Below are 23,917 nucleotides of genomic sequence, written 5' to 3' on the forward strand. Positions count from 1 at the left end.
CAATAATAGGCCATCTGAAAATCAACGATTTACACCACTGATTTTGATCTGTACCTCTAAAAATGCTTAGAAATAAAAAAGAAAAAAATCATATGTTTTGGAGAACTCTAAGAATGCAACAAGTCCATGCGAAATACACAAGTTAGGAGCAGGACTCCGACCTGCATTTTGGAATAAACCCAAAACTTCCTTCTTTACAATGTCCATTGTATTAGCTTGCTAAAATATATGACAGGATGTTAAAATTGGCAACCTACATTGTTGTCTTGTTGATCACTATCAAGAGGTTATCACTGTCAAATACTATACATACAAACATAGGGGCACACATGCATGAATATATGTGGGAGAAACATTTTCAATATCATCATTACTATATCTTTGAAAGAAACTTTCAGTTTTTCATTCTTCTCAAAAACTCTATCTTATATTACAGTATCCTCTACCATCCATTCAATCTCGAGTCTTGAACCAAAAGTATTATCCATTCAATTTTTATAGTAAAATGAAATAATTTCATGTGGAGCTCTTTATGTGATATTCCATGCTTAAAAAAGTTTTATCTGCTGATTTATCTTGTTTGGAGCTCTTTCTATAATATTTCATATTGAAAGGATTTTTGGTAGTTGTTTAATTGTTGAGAGGAAGAATGAGAAATATGAGAGGGAGAGAGAGGCCCAAATTCTGTTGCCTCTCAGCTGTTGAAGGCCATCTTTAGCCTTATTGTAGAAGTGTGTAGTTTTAATTTAAGATTTTATGGGCCAGTCAATTACATTTCATATAATATGTAGATTATAATATGCTCTGTGATACTCATACATAAATGTATAACTAAGGTGGACTGCAATGGTTGACAATGTGGGTAGTGTGTCTCATATCCATGAATGATAAAAGTAAACACACATATATACATATTAAGGCATGCATTATACATTTTGACAATAACATTCTAGTGAGAAATCATTTTTTCCAAGGATGACATAGCTGACAGAAGAGAGAATTGGTTAATAACCATGCAATGGAGTTGGTTCCTCAAAATGTTAATATATGAATCACATTCAGCAATGCACTATCAGAAGTATGGACGACAGTGACAGTGTATAGCTTCCTTTTTATTGTAAATGAATGCTATATTTCAATGAAAGACGATATGTTCAGAATTTATTGTAACATAATCCTTAATTTTATTTTAAACACAAGTGAAAAACAAATTGAGTTCCCCCTGCTGTTTGCAGAATGCAAAAGGAGTTGCAAAAACGCCAAGACATGGTTGCAAATTTGAAATCTAAAGCAAATCAGATGGCATCTGCATTGAACATGTCCAGTTTTTCTAAGAGGTAAAAATCTGAAGCAGGAGTCAATTGTTGTAAGGATGATACCACATATTTTCTCTTTATGTATTAAATATTTAAATCTTGTTTTAAGACTAGTTTTTGTTGGTATACTTTGCAATTGTCATTCTGTTTTCTGTCACAATTAGTTTTTTGTTGAATACTAAGGGGGGTCTTCTTTTTCCTTGTGAAATTTAGGGAAGACTTACTTGGACCAAGTAAAAAATCAGTTGATGAGATAGAAAGAACTTCGGGGTTAGATAACTATGGTGTCGTTCATTTACAGCGGCAGATCATGAAAGGTATGTTTGTTTGATTAACTGAGGATTACAAAATAGCCAAGAAAGCCTTATACGAAGTCTGGCTGAAGAATCACATTAACAGAATGAAGGGAAACTGTCCAGTGAATCCCATGATTCTAGTCAGCCCCCCAGTTTTACCTTCTTTACAAGTTGGCTAGGTTTTGCCTGGAGAGAAAACCCTTACTTTGATGGCTAATCTTCCACTGAGACATCATAAAGGAAAGCTTCCATTGCATTTGGCAGTCTAAACATTTACATGCTTTCTCAACACTTATTGGAATGACCTTCTTGGTACTGTCTGGCTTTAATAACTCAAGTTCTGGTTTGACATTATGTGCTGTCTTGTGTTTTCTAGAACAAGATGAGAGCCTTGAGAAGCTAGAGGAAACAGTGATAAGCACAAAACATATTGCATTGGCAGTCAATGAAGAATTGGATCTTCATACAAGACTAATTGTATGTTAGAAATGATTTTATGTGTTTGCCTTATTTCATGGATCGTATTGACACTCTGCAACTCTCCGACTATTGCAGGATGACTTGGACCAACATGTGGACTCAACAAACTCACGGCTTCAGGTAAATCTATTCTGCTATACATTCTGTCTACTTTGATATGTGTAATAATGATAATTTTTTCTTCTCCCCGGTCAGTGCCCCCTTGATTATATTAGGCAAAAAACATTGCACTTTTGGTTGATCAATAACAATAAGTACAGAAAATATCAATCAAGAATGTATTCCAAACTTTATAGATTTTTGATATTAGTTAAACAATATTAGAAAAAGGGGATCATGGTAGAGATAGAAAAATGGAAATATTAAACATGAGATGGACTGCGACTTACAACTTCTGATATATTTACTGTGGTAGACCTTTGAGTATATAGATCTGGTGTCATCACATCAGAACTTAATGACGTAAATTGACCTTTGATTTAAAGGAGTAGATTTCCCATCCAATAAAAACTGCAGAATTTATGAGCCCCTGTTTTGCAAATTTAAGCAATTTGGAATTTTTCCTTTTCTTTTCTTGAGGGGTAAGGAGGTCCATTATTTTTCAACAGAAGAAAACCCAAATATGACTAACGATTTTGGGGGTTACTATTAGTGAGCAGAGAAAATGGACTAGTGTCTCCCCCGATGAGGTTATACCTGAGGTGATATGTTTGAAAAGTCATAATCTCAGGCACTTGCCCCTCAACCACAGACTCATGCATGCATGCATGTAAGCACGCGCACGCACGCACACAACAACAAAAGAAGTGAATTGAAAGCTTTTATGAATTCGGTGATCATCTAGCTAAATACTTGTTCAGTTTGTTGAGAAATAACCTTATAAATATTTTATATAACGTATGCTTGACTATCTTTGCCATTTTTGCTTGCTATTGATGCAGAGGGTGCAAAAGAGACTGGCTGTTTTTAACAGGCGTGTAAAAAGAAGTTGCTCTTGCAAGTGCTTGCTCCTGTCGGTGGGCGCTATTGTGATTCTAGCTGCTATAGCTTTCATTCTTATCAAGTACTTGTAAAAGTTTCCCTGGCAATTTTCTTGCCAGTCACTCTTGTTTTGGTCTGAGTCTGCTCACCAATCTGTAGCATTCCAGGACACTGTCATTTGTTATGCTGGCAATTGTTTTGTTTCCAGGAATTGCGCTTCACTTTACGTGTATGTTTGATTGCAAGACAAAAATTTTTGTTTGTGGAGTCATCCTTCCCCTCTTAATTGCTAGTTTCTAACCATTAAAAATTTTCATTATTTTCTTTCAGACAATTTTTTGTTATATTACACTGAGCATACCCAATAATCCAAATTCTGAATAGTCTGTCTTTGGCAACATTTTTATGCGACAATAATTCTGCAAGGACCTGCCAGCATAATGGATTCATTAAGCTGCTGGCTGCCATACGTTAAGTAATGAAAATCCATACTTCGGCATTGCTAAACATCCAGCTTTACAGAAGGATGGCACTGGTTATTCACTAAGATGCCTAGATTTGTCTGAAGATGATTTAGCTACCAGCTAAGTAGTCTTTGATACGAAATCACTGTTACCAGTATATATGTCGAAATCATTGCATATACTAAACCAAATGATGCAGGTTTTCTTTATTTACAGCAGCAGCAGGTAGGAGAGCAGCTCATCTTTTAACTGCCTTTCTGCATCAACTCCTTGAACTCCTCGTCGGTGCTCTTCAGCATGACCGAGAGAGGGACCTTCACGATCCCCTTCTCCATGAGCTCCTGATGCCTGGGCTTGATCCTCTTCTCCAAACTGAAGGCAAAGAACTGAGGGAACTCCTTCAGGTCCTCCAGTGTGCCAGCCATCTCCCTCACAAAATACTCGTACTTGGGTTTGAAGTTCTTCTCAATGCTGAAGGTGAACAAACCCGGGCACCTCAGCACCATTCCCACAGCCTCCTCCCGGGAGAGCCCCAAGCCCACCAAGTACTGAAGCTTGGGGATCATTGTCTTCTCCACACTGGAGACCAGAAGGATTGGATCCTGGTAGGCAAGTGCATCTGTGTCCCTGAAACCCAGCCTCTGGAGATAGATGAGGGCGGGCTTGAGCTGGTCCCGGACACTGGAGGCTAGCAGCCTGGGGCACTTGTTGATGACCCTCCTGCAATTGGATTCCGGGACCTGGAGGTCCTGGGAGAGGAACTGGAAGACAGGGCGGAGGTCGGAGCGGATGCTGGCGGTGAGGATCTTCGGGCACATCCCCAGGATCCTGCCCAGGTCCTTGTGGTGGATGCCTTTGGACTGGAGATAGGAGATGATGGAGTTGATGGAGTCGAGGGATGCGCTGCGGAGGGCTGGATTGAGGGAAAGAGCCCGGCCGGAGTCGATGCCCATGACCTCCAGGCTGAGGATCTTCTCCCTGACATGGCCGGGGAGTTCAGGGAGAGGGAGAGGGAAGTCAGTTTGCATGGCCCTGGGGGTGCCTGCACTTGAATTCAGAGTCGATGGTTTAGCCGATAGGTTTGATAACTGGGGGGATGTCATGGTGTTGGGTAGCGAGGAGGAGGCACAGAGAGTATGGAGGACTGGCATGCTGCAGCGGGGGCAAGAGAGGGAATGGAGGAGAGTATTGTTATGTTTCTGGAGGTGGATGCAAGGATCTAATCGTAATCCCCACTTTATCTGCTTCTGCCTCGCTGAAAGCTCATTGGTAGCTAAGATTTCATAGGTATGAGAGGCCGACGCGTGGCAAAAGCATGCATCCAAAAAAGACCAGACAAGTGAAGTGATAAAGATAGCTCCCACAAAGTAGCAGATGATTTCACGATAAGTACAGTACACCTGATTGGCCTCTCAGAAGGGGTGAAAACCAATATAAAACAGTCCATCGAAAAAGAAATAAAAAGGAAGAAAAATCAGATAGATCCCAGTAACTTCCTTGGCAAATTCTGAGGCAACCAGATAAATCAGATAAATTCTCATCGTCGTGCGCATGGATGGCGACATCAGAAATGCAGAAACTGAGACATATTTATATGAAATGGGAATTGAAGCAAGAACTAGAGTGGCTTGCCTTAGATTCTTTAAAAGATTAAATTAGGATACATGAAATCCTGGTTTACAGCACAATTAGATGTATGCTAGTCACAGCCCTGAAAAGTTGCGGGGAGTTATTGAGAATACATAGTACACAGTCTAAAAACAAACGTGGTGCGTTCTTCCCTTATCGGAAATCGCATGCTCTGCTTCTCCTTCCTGCGGCAGCCCAGCTGACCTGGTTGTATTGTAAGAAGTTAGTAATCCACCCTGTCATTTCTTCCTCATACAAAGATAGATCCATTACATCTGTGCAAACAATGCATGCTCAAAGTACTCAGTCAAATAACACACAGAATATGTGACTAGAGAGTCCATATTTTGGATTATATTGAATAGTAGTTGTTTTTGGACATGTGAACCTGTGCATCGTATTTGGTATGGGTTCACCCAGAACGCTGCACGGCGTGATGCCCGTGATACAATTGATAATAAACGTCGAAGACATGACAGACTACGAGTGAAAATAGAAATTTCAGAGCAAGATATCCTATAGAACACTTGGTATGTTGAAAGTAATATCCAACTACATGTTAGCATGCCTGAAGGGAACTACTTTCCATAAGGGATACTTGGTCACTTGTCCGACCAGAATTGGGAAATGAAAGGATACTTGTAAGAATGGAAATTGCAGCATCTTCGGAAACTTCATTTCTTTCTTAATCTAAGCAAGAGTGCTTGCTGATCATGTAACTTGCAGGTAAAGAAAATCGAAATATGCACACATACCTAGTGCTTAATTAAATTTTGGTCAGTGTTTTCCCTGGCTTTTACTCACAGAATAGTGTGTCAAAAGTTTCTGGCTAGGAGTTACATGATCATCCTGTTCACATGGAAATGCTCACACGAAGAGTTATGAGTACGGATTATTGGGCACTGCCAAATGCTTTCCAAAAATATAATGCAAAAGTAAAAAAAAAAGATGATGAAATCAATTATGTCCATATGTCAGTACAGCATCAGCAAAAGTACAACATAAATCCTTTATGATACCTAATATTGAGGAAATGTGCACGGGTACAAAGTGGATATATCACCCCCTTCATCTGTTTATTTTGCTCCCTCCCCAATCTAGGACCCTAATAGGAAATCCTGGTTTCCAATCCTTACTTCTCTTTTAGTAAAATGTAAAATTAATCCTTACTCCAACTAGCTTGTCCTCATAGAAATGGTACTACCTGGAGAAAGCTACAGATACTTACAACAGTAAATCAGCCAACATGAAGAAACAAACTGAATACTGAGAAGTTGACCACATAATTAGTGAGACTATCAGATGGATGTCCCAAAAAAATTTTGTATGTAGCTAGGCGATGGTCACTGCATGCCTAAAATGTGATGGTCTGGGTTGACACAGTACATATCGTTGCGGCGCTATGCCAAAACATAGCAACCACTTCCATGCAACTAGTGCATTGGCATGCTTGGGTACACTAGTCTAAGGTTACTTTCTTAATGGATCGATGAATATAATGCTTAACAACAAGAAAAATAAATATGTCAAAACTAGATTATACACCTAAAAGAGGCCAAAGTAAGCACAAGCTGCCAAAAAAGTAAAAAAGAGGGTCGTTTGTGGTCCTTATCAGTTCATAACAGACTGAGAAGAACTAACATGGACCAGCAGAGATTAATATCCATGAAATGGCAGTATGCACTGTACAGTATGGACAGACGCCTTAAATCATCTGTGCATGGGAGCATGTGGCTGGGTGGGAGTGGAAAAAAGTATCAGCAAGTGTTTACTAACATCAGCTTGACAAGCAAGCGTTCTACAAGTTTGTTGCCTGCTTTCCATTTAAACTAAATAAGTAAAATGAAAGAATCACAATCTTTCAACTAAAAAAAGTTAACAAGTGTTTTGCAAAACCAATAGATCATTAAAATCTAAATTCTAAAAGTCTTTCTGGGAACAAGAAACAAGCAGATAGTCAGAATTTACCTTATACAAAGAAGCTGCAGACTCAGACTGCATTGTTTGATTAGGAACATGCCCAAGGGATTGAAAAGTATCTAAAGCATCCAGCGTAAGCTGCCAACCACAAAGAGCTACAGTACTGCTGGAACTTGAACCACTGTCGCTTTCAGAATTAGCAGCTGCAACATTTCGATTTACCCAAGGACAATAACTGCTATGATGCTTAATTGGATCAAATTCTCCAGCTTCTGCTTCATAGTCATTCTCTCCATTTGCTGTTCCTAGAAAACAAATAGCAGTATAGTTACAAGCACTGTGATCGGAGGACAAAGTAATAATCATGCATAAAATGGTGACGACTAACCAAGAAAAACCCTTATTCTCTCTTTAAGTGAACATTGGACCACATCTACATAAACAGTAACACATTATTGCAGAATGTGGACAGTAGATATGATAGAAAGGCACAAAATGATTTCACATGCAAGCACCACCTTAATTGACTTACAGTAATACATACAAAAGTTCATTGATATTTCCAATATGTTATGGAGAATGTAAATTCTTTGCAGCTACACAAAAGTATCTATGAGAGTTCTTTTAGCATTAGACACAACTCATTTATAGCCAGTGTTATGGTAATTCCTGAGTGACATGAAAAATAGTGATGTTTTTGTGTCAGAGAACTCAAAAACATTCCCTTCAGTTAAAAAATCAAGCTTGAATTGAAGACATGATTTAAAGAAAGATAAGGAAAGTCTTTCACAATTAAGGCTTATGGTTATGATACATAACCAAGCATGTTCCTTAAGTGGCAATACATATATTAACACCAAAATGTAATCCAAGTCCTTCAAGCATACTAGGCAAATTACAAACACAGAATAGCAGATGAAGACAAGAGTGGCATACATTAACGAAATCACCAGTATAGCCCTCTCCACATAGGAGGAGGGGTGAAGAAAATAAACATTACATGTACACAAGATGAGTTTCAGAGACAATAGACCAACCATACAAACTTAACTTTGAGATTATGAACAGATCTAATGATGGTTAAAAGAAATAAATCCTGTCAACACAAAGTAGGATAACCAATCAAGGAACTATGGAGATTTGACCATATCTAATTATATCACAATGAGGGAATTGAGCCCATGGGGATGTCATTTTTCTAAAAGAAATTGCCATTAATTTTTTAAGAAAAACATTATTCAAAGGAAAACATTCTAATGGCATGTTACTGTACGGGAATAGAGCCCAGCTGCTTAGCATCTCCAATAGTTCATACTTATCCCTAGTTCATCTTTTTTCCTTACAAACTGTCCTTCCAAACCTTTTTGAATTATTATTTGTTAAATCTCAAGTGTATTGTTCCCCTTTTAAATGTGCATTTATATGTAAGTATTTATCCCAACATTCACATGTTGGAACTTGCTTATAATATCGATCCAAGCTAAGTCAAATAGTTAAATATTGGAACTTGTTATGACCTCAACCAAAGTCAATAATTTCTGCATATCACATCATAGTAGACATGTTAATAAAAAATCCATATAAAAGTTTCTACTGACAGTTCAAGAAAGCTTGAAATGTTTATGCAGAGAAGAGAAAAACCAATAAACGAGCACATGAAAGTACCTGTCCCATTTTCAGGAACATAATCTGATCCCAGGAGTGTACGATCATCAGTGGCAGATGCCTTGCCAGTCTGAGTCACCTCCTCTTTGGATGCTTCATAATTGGAATGTATTATTGCATTACAAGAAAGTGAAGGATTGGCATTGCTGTCCTGACCCAAGGTATGGCTAATCTTCTTCCCACTTTCAACAGAATCAGATTTTGTTGAACCATAAATTTTTGGCCCACCATCAGCTCTTCCTACCGATCGAGACATCATGTCTTGACTATCACCGTGAGGATCATCTCCACCAGTTTCTTCTGGGACATAACCATCTATTAGTCCAGGTCCTCGAGCTGATTCACCAGTCTGCCTCAGATTCTCAGTGACTTCAGGGATTGGTTCTGCATCATCAACGGAGCTATTTGCTCTATGCACAGAAACATCAGCTCCATGGATTTCAGCTTCATGACTTGCACCCATACCAACACTCCCTCCACTAATTCCTAAACTAAATCTGTCCTTAGCATAAGCTGTGTCCGTTTCTGCATTTAGAATTTCTTCCCCCTCATTTGTGCTGCTGCCTCCCATTTCTCTGGCAACACTTCCAGCAGCAGGTTGTATGCAAGTGCTTTGCTGTGCTTGATTGCTGTAATTTAAATCCAATGCCTCTTTCATGTCAAAGTTGCTCTGCATGCTTGGAGAGGGAAATTGAACAGCATCAAGATCTCCTGGATAATTCTCAACACTTTCCATAGAATACTCCTCAGGGGTATGATAAATTGTATCCATTGCAATAACAGAGGATGCCTGAGCAGAATCTCTTGTGGATGGGAGGCCAGCAGCTGCATCACTCTCTTCTTTAAAGGCATAAACTTTATTGACATCTATATCTATATCAAAGCATAAATTATGACGAGGACCAGCACCGGAAGAATCTATCCTGCATGATGGATGGTATGTATCAAAGATATCAAACCCACGAGCACGTTTGTGGGGGCCATCTGAATCCTGTGTACCATCACCAACTTCATCACCATCATGGTTAATAACAGTCCCTTCAACACTGTCAGCCTGCTGAATCCTGTCCTGTGGCCTGTCAACTGTGCTTCCACCTTCCTCCAGGCAACGCTTCCTAGTGCTTGGACCCCATGACTCATGTGAAACTGCATGGTCACCAACCTCACTACCAGTAGGCTGGCCAATCATTAGATCTCTCCCCATTCCACCATCATCAAAATGTCGTGATGTTGCTGGCATGCCAGATTGAATAGATGGTAATCCTCCAGCCATCATGAGGTTCAAATCCACGCCAGCATTTGATAGTGATTTTCCCTCATCAGTTGTTGCTGCTTCATCACAACCCTCAATCTGCTCCTTCTCCATTTCCTCAGCAGCAACCCATCCATTGATTGCACTGGCTGCACTAACTCCACGTGTCGATGACTTTTTCTTGCCCACATCAGGAGTATCAGCATTGGGGCCAAAACATGGAGGACGAGGCACTGTGTGGAAATCCCAGATTCTGACAGTAGCCCCACATAAGCTGCAATCTAGTAATGGAGATCTCATGCTGCACCTAGATTCTTTAGCAGTCTTCAACTTCTTTCCAGCATCTTTCTTTACTGAGACAAGGAATGCATTCTTACTAAGTTGGGGAAAGTGAGAATGATGAAATTCATCTTCGGTCGGGTCAACTGAGCATGCATTTCTAGCAGAATGAGCTGAATTCTCTTCACAGTCTTGAACATTTGGAAGCCATCTAGGCTCCCATCCACACAGGCTTATAAGCTTCTGTGCTTACTCAAAATTAAATGAAGGTTAATTACATGCAAACAAGTAAGAAGCCACAAGTCCAGATCAAGCAATGAAGAAATGAATGATAATAGTAAATTGTAAAACATCAAGGAATGATAGAAGAGCATACATGAGAATGGCTCCAAAAGGAATCATCTCGAGGGATTTCTAATCCTGGTGTGCTATCTGCTTTACAGCCTAATTCCCCAGATAAAAATGTATGTGCTTGTGACAGAAGGCGATCAGTTTGACTACTCCTTGTGAGCCTCATAGTCTCAACTGCAGATGAAGCTATTACTGGAAGGGAGTGAAATTGCAAAAGCCCATCATACCGATCTTTATAACCCCCAATAAGTGCCGATGGAGGAGTTGGAGGGAACTGCACCAAGCTGTCAGCACAGCAATTCCCTCTCCAAGGACAAGTAACTTTGTGGCCTGCATCAAGCTGTTCTGCAAATGCTTCCCCAGCATGATCAACTATAAACAGCATAACATGACAACATTAGTAAGTTGGCAAGGCTGCCCAAAATAGTTGGCAAGGAAGCCAAAGAAGAAAAATTGGTTAGCTTTTTTTGCTACTAAAGCAGAGCACAAATGCAGAGGTCAGTCCTAAATGTGACCTATTATGAATGGATGAGGCACTGATAATATTAGATAACAAATTGCATCGTAAATATCTATTCAACAACGAACAAAGATGTTGAACAAGCTGTTCTTCCTCAAAAATTCAATTCTATATTAGTTAAAGATAACAAACTTATGATCAGAAACTGTTACATAACTAGGTCAGTAAATGAAACCACGTATCTCTTTCACAACCTGGTAAAAGCAGCTGGGGTAAATTATGATACAGATTTAGCACCATCCTACAATCATACCTTCAGAAGTTGTCCAGGATGCTAATACATTAAATTTGAGCTGCGCACCGCATGATTCACATTCAATTCTGTCCATATCAGTGTTCATCCAACCTCTTCGAGCACAAGCCAACGAGCTGGCTGCCTGAAAGTTTTATAAATGAAGACTTTCAAATTAAAAAAAAAGACAACATATTGATAACAAGAATACTGGCATGGATATACATAAGATTAAGGATGGCAAGTGGTCGGGTCGGCCAATACCCGTACCCGCCCCGCATTTAAGAACCCTGTACCCATACCCGCCCGGTACCGATCTCATGTTGGGTAGGGGCGGGTTGTGGCGGGTCGGGTTGTGTAGACAATACAAATCCAGTTGGGTTGGATAATTATAGCTTATAGCTATAATTAATGAGATTACAGCTGCTATATAAATGGGAGAAGCTTATAGCTTATTCTCTTATGACCCAATTTTTGATTCATACAGAGAGAATCCTAGTGTACATCAATAATTACAATATATTCTAATAAGAAACAATTCATACATAAGTCAAATTAATTGAGGGCTTAGAAACAAAACAAACAAAAATAATCGAATGTTATGATTTTCACATAATATATATGTTTTCTAAGTTTTAACAATAATAAATTTCTAAATAAAAGGGGGGAGGGATGATCGAGGTGAACAGGGCTGTGATAGCTATCATCTATCGAGTGAACCAGGGGGGTGGATTAAGGTTATATTATATTGGGTCGGGTTTGGGGCAGGGCATACCATTACCTATACTCGACCCGAACCTGCCTCGGGTATTATATCTAAAACCCATACTTGCCCCCGATTTTAAACACGTCAGATAAAACTCGCCCCATTTGGGTCGGTCAGATCAGGTACATGGCTGGTTGGCTAAAATTCCTACCCCTACATAAGATACAAATCTGGGTAAACAAACTGCAACTAAAGATGCTAAGGTGTGTAAACAGATTATATTTGAAGATGAAAATGCACATGCATGATAAAAAGATGAGTGTGTTGGCTACCACTGTTTCACATATATAACAATGGCATACATCTTGGTGTGCATAGAAACCACATCACTGAGCATGTACACATGCATAATCATATATAAGAAAACTTGTTCCTAGTAGTAGTGTCCGGGCATAATTGCAAGCAAATATCTAACAGTTTCACACTATCTAACATAAAAATATTAACAAATACGTATTTCTAACTAAAATACAGACCATCAATACATGGATTAAGAAAATGAAACTTATGAAGGCAATTACACATTGGCACATAAAAATTTAAAGCATACTTGAGAAATTGGGCTAATATTGGAAAGGTACTAACCTTTGGTTTTGCAAACCAATTTGAAGGCTTAAATGTGGCGAGACGCCGAAGTAGATCACCTCGTTCCCATGGTCTGCATGAAGGTAGTGAGGAGCCCAGAGAAGAGCCACCAGCATTTGTGCTTAAAGAAGTCCGAATGGGTAGGAGACCAAAACAGGACAAAGAACCTGCTTTGGAACCATGAGCACTACCATGCCAATCAATGCTGGGCATATTGGTTGGAGCAGCAGCTGAGGATGCCCCAGCAGAACTGATATGTAAACAATATCATGCTTAGTGTGAGCAAGAAGAATAATATCATAAGTCATGTATCTGGAAAATATAACTCAAACAGAAAGATGATACATCTAGAGCTAGAATTTAACTAATGATTTTTTTATTAGTCTTTTTGTTTGTGGCAGTAGAACCTAGTTACCTTTATTGCACCATAATTGTTTTCCTTCCAATATTCACAGCGAAGGAAGGAGAAAAGAAGCAAACTGGCATGACAAAAGCAGGCAATATCAAATGTGCCACTCAAGCATCAGAAGGAAAATGTTGTCGTAATGAACAACTCTCTCTTGATAGTGAACAAAGATCCTTCTTAGAGTCCATAACAGATTTCGTCAGCATTCAAGGAATCCAATTTTAGAAAAAGAACAACATAAAACCCCTCAGCTCAAGACACACACACACACACACAGAGAGAGAGAGAGAGAGAGAGAGAGCAGACAGCTTAAGGAGCCTCTCAATGTAAAAATATCAAGGAGAGACAAGGCATAAAACTTATTGGCATTTTATTGGAAGCCAAACCTGTGAAGTCAACCCCAGGAAATTAAATACTCTGCAGCATAACCCAATTCTTTTGCAGCTGCTATTAAGAACTTACATAGACAGAAAATCAATACCGCAGTTGACAACTCAGTTTCCACCTACAACAATGCTTTCATTAAATATATCACGTGAATTTAGAAACTTTTTGCCATAGAAAGACTTCCCATAAAAAACGCACTTAATCTAAATAAAGAAATCCCTAAAATCCCGCATTTCCATTAAAGACGCTATTTATTATAAATTGCATCGACATCCTTAATTTATCTGATGAAACTCCACATAACCCGTAGAAGCCCCAATATACCAACAGCATTAGGCCCTGTTTGAGGGAGTTGTTAGTAGTAGAGCTTTTGGAAGTAGAGCTGTTGGAAGTAGAGCTGTCTGAAGCAGAGCGTTTATAAAAAACTGTTTACTGTTTCGTAACTACATTTCTAAAGTGTTGTGGCACTTTAACATGTGTTTGGTAAACAAATTGAGAAAGTACTTTGTGTGACAAAATGACCATAAAGGACATTACTATTATTATATAACAGATCATAATAAAATATAATATGTATTAATACATAAATATATGATATAGTATAATATTAATGTAATGTAATATAATATTATTATAATATAGTGCTATAACATTATGTATTATAGAATAATAATTTAATATAATATTAAATTATTTAACATAACATATCAATGTATTATGATATAATGTAATATAATATTATATTTATAGTATAATACAATAATAAATATATAAAAATATTATATTTATTAGTGTAAATTAATTTTTCATACTTCTAATGATCATTTATCTCTCTAACAAATTTTCTAGCTAAGTGATAAAATTAGTTAAATAATTACTAATATTTATTTTTATTTATTTATTTATTTAGATCATATTATTTGCCACTCACTCATTATTTTATTTATTTATTTATTTATTATTTTATTTTATTGAAATATAGAGGGGTCGCCGGCCATGGATAGTGGTCGGCATGGTGGCGGCCACCATGGGTAGCCACGAGCTCCCAAAACAAAAAAAAAGAAAAAAAGAAGAGAACGAAGGAACAGAGACGGCGGCGTTAAGAGGAAGAAGAAGAAGATAGAGAGGGAGAGAGAGAGGATGGGTGAGAGAGGAAGAGGCAGGATGAGTGTTTTGGAGAAAAAAGTGTGATTTAAATAGGGATATTTTGGTCCAAAAAACAGCTTTCCGACAAAGCTAAAAACACCGTTTTCGAAAAGCTCCAAATTAGAGCTTCTCTTCAAAAACTGTTTTCAGCTTTCCGTAAAAGCTGAAACAACTTTCCGAAAATTTTACCAAACACCATTTTTTATCTAAAAGTCAACAAAAAATCCATCAACAAAAAAATTCTTCAAAAAGTCAAACCAAGCACACATGAACGCACCAAGACTTAACACCAGCTACCTCTGACCTAACTACCTCCAATTCTAGGGCTTTGGGGCCGGAAAGCGCCAAAAACCGAGGTTCCCTGCCATGGAACCCGTCTTGAGGCTAGACACCCGCGATTGAGGCAAGGAGAAGCGGAGATCAAACAGTAATTTCACAAGAATCAAGAGAGGCGCCTCAAAAAGAACGCCAGAGAGAGAAAGAGAGCGAGAGCTGGTGTTACCTCGCGGCTGGTGTCGGAGGAGGAGAAGAAGACCTGGCGAGCGCGAAGGGATCCACCGTCCCCGAGCTTATGACCTCCTCTCTCATCCCGCCCTCTCTCTCCCTCTCCCTCCCCATCCTTTCTCTCTCGGAACTAGGGAAAGGAAAAGAAAAAAAATCCCTCGGCACGCTCCTCTCAGGTGACCTGATCACATGGCGAGGGGGAGGTGCCCGGCGCATCTCCTCGCAATCTCCACCGTCAAACAGATGGACACGTGTAATTATCCCAAACCACCGCCAACCAATCATTAGCCGTCCAAGTATTGCGTCGTTGACCCGCAGAGGTCCGGGGAAGAGGGAAATAGACGGCTGTAATCGCCCAATTACTAGCAGGGCCTGTCCTGATAGATTTTCGATGGTTGGGATGGATAGTCTTTTGGATCAGACGGTGCTAAAAGAGAACTGGAAAGCAGTCCCAAGATCGTTGGAGATGTTACGGACCATATTGGACGGGTGCTACACAGAAGTACAATTACCGTCTCTTTTGGCCAGTGTGAAGAGGAGGGGGGAGCTAGAGATCTTCTTGCCTTGGTCAGGTCGGAGCCAGCACGCCAGATTGAGGTTGGTTGGATATGGAGGCTGCGGATTCATCCTCGGGTGGCGTTATTTATTTGGAAGGTGGCCTGGGGTTGCCTTCCAACGAGGAGCTTGTTAGTGCGACGTGGCATGATGATGTCTCAGTGCTGTGAGGAGTGTACGGTTATCGAGGAGTCGACCGAGCATGTCCTTTTGCAGTGTCCCAGAGCCCGGGAGATATCGAGGAGGTCACCGGTTCCATTACCCGACTCGGTGGTTTCTGTGCAGGATATGATTCAGCTGATGAGAGCATCCATGCGGAGTCCTAGATTGGTCGAGGCAGGGATTTTTGTGGCATACTTGTCCTACTATATCTGGTTGGATAGGAATGCCGGTCTGTTTGAGGGGAGGAGGTCGCATCCGAGGACGGTGGTGGATAGAGCATTGCTACACGCGAGGGAGGTTATTGCGGCTTCCGTTGGGTTTTCTTCTGGGTTTGCCAGGGACATCTGGGGTACCCCTTACGCTGTTTCAGCGCCCCGGTTTGCCCATGTTTCTTGGGTACCCCCACCCCTTGGCTATCTCAAAGTAAACTTCGACGGGAGTCGGTCTCTGGATGGTGTGACTGGAGGTGTTGGGTTTGTGATCAGGGACCATCTGGGCAGGATGATAGCAGCAGGTGGTAGGCGGGCGCCAGGTCTTACTGTGGTCGGTGCAGAGCTACGGGCTGCGTGGGAGGGCATATCTTATGTATGGCAGGTTTTGGGGGTGGAGCGGGTCTACCTCGAGGGAGACTCATCCGTGGTCATTGACTGGCTCCGAGGGGCGGATCGGTTTGGGGATGGTCACCCTCTCATCCGAGAGACCCGCAGGATGATCCAGCTGATGGGTGATTGTCAGATTGGTCACGTGTTTAGGGAGGCGAACAGGTCCGCTGACTGGGTCGCCTCCTTTGTTGCTCGGCACTCTGGAGATTTTCTCTGGACGGAGGCTTCAGATGCCCCTCATCCTTTGTATCTTTTACTTTCTCGTGATATGGCTGGTTGTACTTACGTTAGATTTATATGAAATGAGTAGCCGTTTTACCAAAAAAAAAAAAAAAAAAAAAAAAAAAAAAAAAAAAAAAAGAGGAGGGGGGAGGGGAGTCAAAATAAATAAATAAATAAATAAATAAAATTGGGAAAGTAACTTTTTTTTTATAAGAACTAGGTTTTTATGTAAAAAGAAAATCGATAAAAAGGTTCAATCCCAGCGGTGAAAAATTAGGATAATTTTTTTTTCAAAAATATCCTAAAGTCATTATATATAACGGGATAAGATTTTTTTATTAAGAGAATAATATATATTTTACATAATATTCCTAGAAATAAGGTACTCAACCAAATATAAGTTATTATGTAATATGCTATTTTTTATGTTCAACTAAATATATAAAAATTACTTTTCCAGATGCTATATATTTAGGTATCAGCTTTTCAGAACTAAACAAGTCTTAACTTCTTTTGATATATTTATTATGATAAATACTTTATAAATTAAACACCTGTCCTAAACAATAGGACCTTTTCCTATTGGTAACCCAATATGCTATATATTTAGCTTCTCTATAGGCATGCTGAAATCCTATTGATTCTCTACCAAAAAAATAAATAGATAAATATTAAGCCAAAAATTGAACAAGAGTTTGGTGGTCACTCTCGACTTTTCTCAACTAGCCTCAACAGCAATAATCACCAACATATCGGAAGCAAGCAGGACAATTAGTGTTTCAATTTAATTACGGTAGGAGAGGGATTGGGGAAGAGCCAAATGCAGGGGACTATTATTATCATCTAATAGTTGCTTAATGAACCTTCATCACAATTCTAATTCATTGCAATTACATGTAATAGAAAAATCTTAAATATTCAATATGAAAAAATACATTCATTTTTACTAACATATTATATATACCACATCCATACTTAAACAGACATATAAGAGACACACACCGACTTGGCTCTGTGATGAGCAAGAATAGGTACAATAGTTATCAGAAATATCCCAAGAATTGAGGCCGAATGAATGTTGTATGGAGATGACCAAGGAATTAGGCTAGAGGCCAAATATATATAGAAAAAGGCCAAATAGGATGTAAATATAAAGTAGAACTAGAGTTTGGCCCCATGGTAAACTGATAATAGGTACAATAGGTATCAGAAATATCCCAAGAACTAAGGCCGAATGGACGATGTATGGAGTTGACCGAGGAATCATGGTAGAGGCCAAATACATATAGAAAAGGGCCAAACATGATGTTAATATAAAGTAGACCGAATTAACATGCGACAAGACTTTAGATTGACTAAATGTAACTATCGATATGACAAATGGTACAAGGTTAGGTTGCTCTAATAGATATACATCGTGGAAAGGATAACTAGTTTGTGTTACTAAAACCACCAGAAGTAGTAACCAAATATGGGTAGTAACTATCAAAGTGGATATTTATTATATTTTAGTATAAATAATTAATTTGAACTTTATACGAGGACTCTTCAACAATCCAAATCAATGCTTTTTTATCTTATCATTAATTCTTAATTTTCCAGTAGTTTATACCCTAAGAGTATATATAACTTCGAATCTCTACTACCATAGTCCAGTACCATATCCTATCCTTATCCAGATCCATCTTCTTGAAGGTCAGGGCACCCGGACTCATACTACTCTATACCCTCTCTTCGACTATCATCTTTTTGTTTGATCCGACGCCGGTGGTATGCCCGCACACATATTCTACCCCCCACCCGACTTGTGCCAACAAGTTCTCTAGCATGCTGGTTCCCTTAGGCGACATGAGAGAGATTCTGTGGTGGCGAACAAGTTTTATGGCACGTTCGATAGGATACTGCATAGTTACTATTATGCCATTATGGAGGAAAGATTTAGAAGCAAATGCAAAAAAAATGGCCATTGTGCTAAGGCCGCTCATGGAATGGTTTGCAACATCTTTGGTTTTGATAGTGTAATGGGTTGAAAACTTATTTCTGTAGTTGAAAGCTAATATATTTGGCTATAGTACATTCCATCATATTTCGTGGAAAAAAAAATCGATTCCATCCTCATGAAAGATGAATCAATTTTACATGGAAGTACTGTGATTTATGAAGAACGAAAACTTCGACTCATTAGAAGAAAATGGTCCATGGAGCCCTTAGAATTCGTTGACTGAGGGAGTGTAGAGATTATGCTAGATCACACTATTAAGGGATATTTTGGCCAATACCTAGCCAACATTGGAAATTTTTGGACATGGTAAGCTGCAGAGGATTGCTGGTGAATTTGGTAAATCCATGCCGACTGTAGTTCATGACTATCTACTCAGGAATGACTGGAAAAATTATAATGGCTTTATATCATCGACGACGTAAGAGTTGATTCAGCCTGATAGTCAATGGCATGTGTGGTTAAAAACCTGCATGTAGATTATGGATGATGTAGTTCTCTATCAGGTATCAATATCCATGGATGAGCCATTGGATCTAGAAGTGGAAAACTATAAATAAAATATATGGTAGTATAATAGAGCCCACATGATGGTTCTTACAGGTCCATGCATTACTTTCAAGGCCAAGTACATTGTTGCATAAAAAATTACAATGTAAAAGGGATCTAGAAGGTTCTAGCAATATCTTTAATATTCTTCCATTCATATTGCAATTGCTTGGCTAGCTCGTCAGCTTCAATCATCTTGGACATGAGGGTAGGACATCGAGATATGCAGTCTTAAAGTCTAGTATGTGCTTCGGCCAAAGCTTGTAGCTTTGGTTCATGTGCTCTCTTCTCCTTGGCTACATTTACCTTTAATCCCATTAGTCCAATGTGAGCATCTACCAGTTGAATCTCTAGAGAAATGATTAATGGCTTAGTGGATACAACTTCAACTTTTAGGTTGTCGCGGGAGTTTTTTCATGGGATAGCTTTGTCCTTCTGGGATATTGTGCCCCCAACCTTTTCGACCGTTGTGGCTATAACGTGGTGCATCCATGAAAAATTTGAAAGCTGGTTCATCAAATTAGTCAAATTTACTACCTGACTGATAACCAGGTCGGCCTGCAGCAAGGCATCAATTGTACCTTGGATTTCCACCAGATTTATGAGACTGGCCAAGTCACTGAGGTCTAGGCTGGTGACATTTCAAGGAGCCCTCCTGGCCTTCATAATATCGGCCAAGGAACTTGATTAAGTGTAGCCCGAAGGAAATGTAACAGCATCTGCAACTAGCTTAGCTTTCACTTGGGTTAGCGAATTGAGAATTAAGCATCCATGATCGTTATCAACCGGCAAGGAGGAAGCTACTTGTCAACCGAGTATAGGGTACGGAAGGCATTATGTACCTTTATTTGTTGGTCGTGGATAGAAGAGCTCAGACAAAAGAAGTGTGGGCCTGGATCGGTGCAAGAGACTGATCGTGGGGGCTCTGCCAAGCCAACATCATGACTTTCGGCAATCATCTCCAGATCAGAATAGGTTGGTTCCAAATCTAACTAAGTTTCATGCACAGACTCAGTCTGCATTGGCTGATTGACAAGATCATGAATAGGTTGATCAAGAAAGAGCTAAGCGGCTTGTGATGCATCATCCCGTAGTTCAACCAAAACTCTTTGAAGTTCTGGCCCTCCTCTTAAAGTTTATCTTGAGGAGGAGAGTTGGTCAGCATAGGAGGGAATGTGGATAGGATCAATGATGACGACGATATCAGCAACAGAAGCTCTTTCTAGTCCTTCATCCTCCCAGATTATTAAAGAACTAGTAAGCACAATGCTTTTCGGTCTGCCAGTGTGCTTTCTCTTAGAAGAAGCTGATGGATTGGATGATTTTGGTTGTTTGGAGTGGATGACTAAAAGACTTACCGGTCATGGTCTTTTTTTGCTTCGGGGCCAAGGACTCGGGCCACGACATTGAAGGTTTAGCCTTAGGTTGAGCAAGTTAAATAGGTAGTGTGCTAAAAGAAAAGTTGCATAGTGAATTAAAAAAAGTCAAGTTAGTGAAGAAATGAGTAAAAAAAAATTATTTGAGACTCACCTTTGTAACTGCAAGCTAGAAACACTTTCCTCTGAAATGACTACCACAATTGCCAATCGGGATAATATAGCCCAGTCAAAGTGATCAAGCCATTTATAGTAGAGGCAATGGGAGCCACTAAGTCAGCGATCCTGAATTTGGTTAACGGGTAGCTACGCTGCCTGTTCAACTATGCGTAGAATTGTCTACCACCGGCTAATTAGTCAACACATTGCCCCAACTATCTGGCCTTAAATTCAGCTCTCAATTCTCGCTCGGCCACTCTTTCTATTCTTCGTCAATATGGGCCAAAGAACTAGCAAACATGATCGTATAATCTTTGTCGTACTTATTAATCTCATCTATAAGATTGCGAAGCATATCTTTTTCCTCAGAGAAGAGTGAAGCTGCTACACCTGCATGTTGGGAGACAACCGAGTCATTGGAGGGGTTAGTATCGGGAGAGGACAACTCATTGTTATACTCGGATTCATCTATTTAGGTCAGGATAGAAGTCGCCGACTTAGACCGAACCTGGGATATATATTTATTCTACTAGTGCACAAAGCCTTCGGTCATGGTTGGCGCATGAGTATAAGGTACAAAGGTATAATTAGAGCAAGCTTGACGGTAGAAGTAATCGGTTAGATCTACTACTTCAGGGCTAATAATCAAAAGTTGATCATAATAAAATTCACCCAGGCAGTAGAAAGGTAAATAGGGGATTGCTTGGACGAGGCCAAATTGGCGAACGTAGAAGTTTAGGCAATATTGCTCGAACCCACATTTATTTTTGCTTGAGTGCTCAATGGTGTAACCAACATGGAGATCTATGGGCATGAGAAAGTGCTTTTATTTCTTACCTACTACTTCATCCTGTTTGGAGTCAGGTCTGCATGAGGGAGGAGCCAAGAGGGCTTCAGAGCCTAAAGGAATGGACATAGGAAGGAGATACTATGATGAGCCAAACCTCCATAAAATATCATGAAATATTTGGTGAAGGAAAGATTCAGCCCCATCAGTTGAGCAAAATGAAGGCTGAGAAGAGGAGCTTTGGGAATTTTGATCAAAGGACGAATCTCCAGGAAATAAGTAGAGAGCCATATTTGAATGATTCACAGAGGACCCCCACAGCTCCAAGTTTCCGAATTTAAGTCCTTCAAGCTTCAATAGAAACAACCGAGAATTAAAAGCCTAAGAGATATAGGCTGATCTTCGGACAAAGCAATGGCTAGTCGAAGATGAGCCTTGACTACTTTCACCGACTGATAATAAAAAAGAAATTTATGGATTCATACTAAAAAGAAAGCTATGTATTCTATCATGGAGACATGTCTGATTTGATGGCAAAAATACAAAATATACAAGATATAGTTGGCATTTTTACCAAAATCGAGGCCAAAATTATTAGGAGGAATCTCAACCAAAGTGTCCGCATTGAACACTTCCATAGTAGGGTAGATGTTAAAGAGAAACCCTCAATCTAGAGACTAGGGTTGGTCATGCTGAAATTAAAATGAAAGATATTGGAAGTAGGTGACAAGAAACAGGTGGCTGCCAAAATCAAAAGACAATTAGCTATGGGAGGAGAGGTTGAAAGAGAAAAAAGCTCAGAGAGACCATTAGCCTCTCAAATGATGGCCTTCTACTAGTTAACTTGATCCTACTAGAAGTTCCAAAGAAGGGTTTTAGATGGCCATTGACTATGGCAGTTTGGACTATCCCAAACCAAACTTCTGAAGTCCAACTTCTCATACAAGAAGGTTTCTTTGGAGGTGCGATGAAGGAAAGAGGACATGGCTCGAAGGATCTTGAAATGGAAGATTAGTTCAAGAATGATGTAGCCAAAATCTTCCATAAGTACCTGGGTATTTACCTTCTTGAAGACTCTAGCATGTTCAAGGTCCTCAGGTCACTGTTCAATGCTGGCACAGAAATTGGTCACAGGATCTATAGTGAGTAAACAAATAATGAAGACAAGCTGCAGAGGAAAGAATAAGCGCTAGATGAAAGTTACCATGGAGAAGACGGAGATGATGATGGTGACCGATATTTAGAGGGATAATTCCCCATACTGAGACGTGATCCGAATGGATTGCACAAGGATTATAAGATCTTCAAAATTCAGGTGGCAGTGCCCTTTCAAAATATAATTTACGTTATACTGATATGTGGCCACTGCAAGAGGAGAGGAAGCACCGTTGCATGATTCTCGTACCATAAAAAAGACAAATTTAAGAAAAGGAGAATATCTCTACATGGGCAGTTATTTGGAGAGCCAAATGTCGGTGCTTTGATATAAGTATTCAAGATGAGTGGTACATCCCACCATCCTGTCTAATCAATGCTCGATGGAATGAATGGGGCATTGTTTACACAAAATCCATGCTCAAATTGAGACATGGGACACACATGCTAAATCGGCCGCATGGTAGAATGAGAATAGGTACAATGGGATCAAAAATATTCCAAGAGCTAAGGCTGAATGGGGCCATATGGAGTTGACCGAGGAATCATGCGAGAGGCTAAATTAAGATAGGAAAGGGCCAAACATGGTGCCAATATAAAGTAGGCCGAATAAAAATATGATGAGAATTTCGGCCGATTAAGTATGACCGTTGATATAATAGATAGTACAAGATTAGGTTGCTCTGACAGACATATATAGTGGAAGAGACAACTAGCTTCAATTACTAAAATCGCCGGGCCAGATATGGATAGTAACTATCATAGTGGACTGTTATTCTATTTTAGTATAAATAACGAATTTGTACTTTATATGAGAATTTTTCAATAATCCATATCAATATATTTTATTATCTTAGTTTTCAATTTACCAATGCTTTCTATTCTTTGAGTAGCTGTAATTTAAAATCTTAACTACTGTAGCCTAGTACTGCAACTCCATCCCTATTCAGATCCATCTCTTATAAATAGTGGTGGAAGAGTAGTGAAAGTCCTTTAAGGTCAAGTCACTTGAACCATGCTACTCTTCATCTTTCCTTTGATCACCATCTTCTTAGCTAATCTGACATCAGTAGCGCGATCATGCGCAACTTATACCCTTAACAGTCGACTTATACCAACAAGTTCTTCGGCATAAATACCCTTAGGTGGTGAGAGAGAAACTCCACGATGGC

The 23,917-nt window shown here is 39.5% G+C and overlaps 3 protein-coding genes across 18 annotated transcripts in view; 1 reads left to right on the plus strand and 2 right to left on the minus strand.

Moving 5' to 3' along the window:
- The window catches only part of LOC103703685 (syntaxin-52-like), a 12,197-nt gene extending 8,853 nt beyond the window's left edge, over window positions 1-3,344 (plus strand). For all 4 annotated transcript variants that reach the window (XM_008786616.5, XM_008786619.5, XM_088716256.1 and 1 more), the window contains 5 exons: window positions 1,236-1,337; window positions 1,530-1,633; window positions 1,989-2,089; window positions 2,168-2,212; window positions 3,034-3,344. In XM_008786616.5, coding sequence (XP_008784838.3) covers window positions 1,236-1,337; window positions 1,530-1,633; window positions 1,989-2,089; window positions 2,168-2,212; window positions 3,034-3,165 — 484 coding nt within the window. In that variant the 3' untranslated portion in view covers window positions 3,166-3,344. The remainder of the gene's footprint in view (window positions 1-1,235; window positions 1,338-1,529; window positions 1,634-1,988; window positions 2,090-2,167; window positions 2,213-3,033) is intronic.
- A 286-nt stretch (window positions 3,345-3,630) lies between these two features.
- LOC103703687 (Mitochondrial transcription termination factor family protein) lies at window positions 3,631-4,934 on the minus strand. Its single transcript, XM_008786620.6, has one exon. It carries the CDS (start codon window positions 4,686-4,688, stop codon window positions 3,783-3,785), a length of 906 nt encoding a protein of 301 aa, XP_008784842.4. The 5' UTR covers window positions 4,689-4,934; the 3' UTR covers window positions 3,631-3,782.
- Window positions 4,935-5,126: 192 nt separating this feature from the next.
- Window positions 5,127-15,397, minus strand: LOC120104082 (uncharacterized). 13 transcript variants are annotated; one of them, XM_089928925.1, is made up of 9 exons: window positions 13,529-13,647; window positions 13,152-13,215; window positions 12,737-12,986; window positions 11,407-11,530; window positions 10,659-11,005; window positions 8,752-10,525; window positions 7,135-7,391; window positions 5,922-6,015; window positions 5,127-5,370 (listed from the first exon to the last, which is right to left on the minus strand). In XM_089928925.1, exons 3-8 carry the CDS (start codon window positions 12,947-12,949, stop codon window positions 5,944-5,946), a joined length of 2,787 nt encoding a protein of 928 aa, XP_089785051.1. In that variant the 5' UTR covers window positions 12,950-12,986; window positions 13,152-13,215; window positions 13,529-13,647; the 3' UTR covers window positions 5,127-5,370; window positions 5,922-5,943. The 13 variants fall into 13 exon arrangements, with proteins under 13 accessions (XP_089785051.1, XP_088572336.2, XP_038970485.3 ...); XM_088716210.2 differs by lacking the exons at window positions 13,152-13,215; window positions 13,529-13,647 and adding an exon at window positions 15,178-15,397 and having other exon boundaries at window positions 7,135-7,385; XM_039114557.3 differs by lacking the exons at window positions 13,152-13,215; window positions 13,529-13,647 and adding an exon at window positions 15,178-15,397.
- Between the last annotated feature and the right edge of the window lie 8,520 nt (window positions 15,398-23,917).

Source organism: Phoenix dactylifera, chromosome 1, assembly GCF_051530095.1.
Source record: "Phoenix dactylifera cultivar Ajwa chromosome 1, Ajwa_hap1_PhDact_Kaust_v1.1, whole genome shotgun sequence".
In the NCBI taxonomy this organism is placed as follows: Eukaryota; Viridiplantae; Streptophyta; class Magnoliopsida; order Arecales; family Arecaceae; genus Phoenix; species Phoenix dactylifera.

Bases quoted from the DNA above. Each gene is read 5' to 3' on its own strand.
- LOC103703687 (XM_008786620.6), bottom strand. From the start codon at position 4,688: ATGCCAGTCCTCCATACTCTCTGTGCCTCCTCCTCGCTACCCAACACC.
- LOC120104082 (XM_039114555.3), bottom strand. From the start codon at position 15,395: ATGCGCCGGGCACCTCCCCCTCGCCATGTGATCAGGTCACCTGAGAGG. The intron at 12,987-15,177 runs GTAACACCAGCT...TTTACATATCAG, and splicing joins CCTCCGACACCAGCCGCGAG to TTCTGCTGGGGCATCCTCAG. The intron at 11,006-11,406 runs GTATGATTGTAG...TGCTGTTTATAG, and splicing joins ATCCTGGACAACTTCTGAAG to TTGATCATGCTGGGGAAGCA.